General features: G+C 47.3%; 1 protein-coding gene across 1 annotated transcript; it reads left to right on the top strand.

Moving 5' to 3' along the window:
* Window positions 1-1,508: 1,508 nt before the first annotated feature.
* On the top strand, window positions 1,509-2,531 carry DUSP21 (dual specificity phosphatase 21). Its single transcript, XM_027608738.1, has one exon. It carries the CDS (start codon window positions 1,785-1,787, stop codon window positions 2,352-2,354), a length of 570 nt encoding a protein of 189 aa, XP_027464539.1. The 5' UTR covers window positions 1,509-1,784; the 3' UTR covers window positions 2,355-2,531.
* Window positions 2,532-2,799: the final 268 nt, after the last annotated feature.

Genomic DNA, 2,799 nt, shown 5'->3' with positions numbered 1-2,799 from the left:
TCTTGACATCCAGGGTCTCTTCCCAGTGGCAGGAAAAGACTGTGTCCTTGGGAACCCCCTTATATAGTCTTGTCCCTAAATACTAAGGAAAAGTTGGGGCACCTGGCTGGCTCAGTCGGTGGAGCATGCGACTCTTGATCTCAGGGTCGTGAGTTCGAGCCCCATGTTGGGTGTAGAGATTCCTTAAAAATAAAATCTTTAAAAAAATAAAAAAGAGAGACAAGTGGGAGTCTGAAAGTGATCTGTTTCCATACTCAGGAGGAGAAAACATCAACTCCTCACCCACCTAGGAAAAGCCTCATAATGGGAGTTTTAAGACATCCAACATCCCTCAGAAAGAAAGGGCATCACAGAATATTGGTTGAAGGAATAAATAAATGAATCTATTTAATATGAGTCATGCTTGTCCTTGAGAATAGTGTATGAAATTACTTCAGTTAATTTTACTACATTTTTAAAGTTTACAAAGCCTACACATATGAAAGAACTAGACTCTAATATTACTCTTTAGGAGGTTCCACATCATTCCATAGATTGACAAAGCGCCTCATGATGCCATATCTTAAATGTTAGGCTAAACTCTTTTCAATAATTTTGAAGCTATCTCCAATGGACAGTTTTCATATTTACTTGATGTTTGTGCTCTGTTTTCTTCCAGATAGATTTGTGGGGGCTGACAATTTAAGTGACGCAAACTAATCTGCTTATGCCAATAAAGAAAAAGAAAAGTGCATTGTCTTTTGAGGTTATCATTCCCTTGACCATTCATAAACAGGCTGGCATCTACTTTGTCCTTGCTCATGGTCACAGCACACCACAAAAATCTTAGCTGAGAGGAAATGCAAATCTCAGGTAGCATTTTAAATACCTATTTTTGGCCCAATTATGAGGTAGCCTTGAGTTGTCCCAGAATTTTTAACATTACCATGGAGAGACCGGTGGCAGTCAAAACAACCTGCAGTTTACAAAAGCATGTGGGCATTCTTTTTGAAGAAAGTAGACAAGATAATCTGAGCTGTTGTCTCCCAGGTAATGAAGTAGAATCGGGTGACAAATCGTTTGGGCCATGTGCACAAATGGATGGTGACACAGCTAAATTAGTCAAAACTGTCCACCACAGGCCATCTTGAGAGATAAAGGGCTATTTATGAGTCAGCAATGTTCTTATAATCAGTTCTGATGTGCTTTGTAAGCAGGAGTATAATTCCAAGGCTACAATTGACAAAGAAGTATCAGGACAGCCCACCCAGCCTAGCCCAACCTATATGTCGCTACAGTTTTATAGAGATTAGCATATCACAGGAGCCAAATGCTGTTCTCCGGCTTAAAATATGTTATTGCTACTTTGTAGAAAAAGTCCGTGCCCTGCTCTTCGCCACTAATAAAATAGAAGCATTCACAGATAGTGTGTTCAGTGTGATCCAACAGTTGAAGCATATACTAGGTATCTTGTAATAGAATGTTTTAAAACGTCAAGCAGATAAGAATTAGGGCTTGGAAAATGAACCGCTATGAAGAGAGATAAAAAGGGATCTGGGGTTTCTCTGAGGACCCGGCGTGGTGGCCAAATCCTCCCTGTGGCCATTTGCCACTGCCATGGAAACCAGTGGGCTGGGCAATCGGGGATTGTGACGCCTGGGGGCGGGGAGGAGGTGGTGACCCAGTGACTGGTCTTCTGTACCCCAGCCCTCGGCTGAGACTTCACAGCGCTGCTACATCCTCAACTCGCCTGCGGGAGTGGTGCCCCGAACCGTTCCGGAGAAAGACCACTGCCCACCGCCTTGATGACAACACCTCCGTGTCCCCTCCCAGCTCAGGCGCTCCGGCAGCCCCGGGTCCACGGCCTCTCCCAGATAACCAGCAGCCTGTACATCAGCAATGGTGTGGCGGCCAACAGCAAACTCTTGCTGTCCAGCAACCACATCACCACGGTCATCAACGTGTCGGTGGAAGTGGTCAACACTTTCTTTGAGGATATCCAATACATACAGGTGCCGGTGGCTGATGCTCCAAGCTCGCGTCTCTACAACTTTTTTGACCCGATTGCTGACCACATCCACAGCGTGGAGCTGGAGCAGGGCCGCACGCTGCTGCACTGCGCCGCCGGGGTGAGCCGCTCCGCCACACTCTGCCTGGCCTACCTCATGAAGTACCATGCCATGTCGCTGCTAGACGCCCACACGTGGACCAAGTCGTGCCGCCCCATCATCCGGCCCAACAATGGCTTTTGGGAACAACTTATCCACTATGAGTTCAAGCTGTTCAGCAAGAACACCGTACACATGATCAACTCCCCGGTGGGCGTGATCCCTGACATCTACGAAAAAGAGGTCCGTTTGATGATGCCGATGTGAACAGCACCTGACCATGACCATCCGCTGATAATCCTACACCAACACTGAACAAGAACGGTGAAATTTTGTTGGTAAAGAAAACAAGATGATGCCTTTTAGAAGGGCCAGCCAAAACTGAGGGTTGTTGGGAGTTTTTAGCTTAGTAAGTTTTATCTTTAAAGAATAAAATGCATTCAGTGTAACCGGGTGACAGTGTTTCTTCTCCCGTGAGCGGCAGGTCATGGCTGCCTCGGCCTGGCCAGAGAGGAGGGTGGGCAAGGTGGTGCCCACCTCAGATGGACCTGTGTCCTGGACCCAAAGTCAGAGCCTTAGACATCATGGTGCCACCACTTCTCACAGTAAGTGCCAACCTCTGCTAAGCGGCCTTCACTGGGGTGCTCTGGGAGCCCTTGGGGGAGCCTCAGGCCACCCCTGCCCCCACCTTCAACCACAGTGGCCCAGCTCT

The sequence above is a fragment of the Zalophus californianus genome, chromosome X, assembly GCF_009762305.2.
Source record: "Zalophus californianus isolate mZalCal1 chromosome X, mZalCal1.pri.v2, whole genome shotgun sequence".
In the NCBI taxonomy this organism is placed as follows: Eukaryota; Metazoa; Chordata; class Mammalia; order Carnivora; family Otariidae; genus Zalophus; species Zalophus californianus.
Note: the sequence above shows the minus strand (reverse complement) of the source record. Positions and strands in the feature narration are given on the sequence as shown.

Coding starts and splice junctions, on each gene's coding strand:
- DUSP21 (XM_027608738.1), top strand. CDS start 1,785: ATGACAACACCTCCGTGTCCCCTCCCAGCTCAGGCGCTCCGGCAGCCC.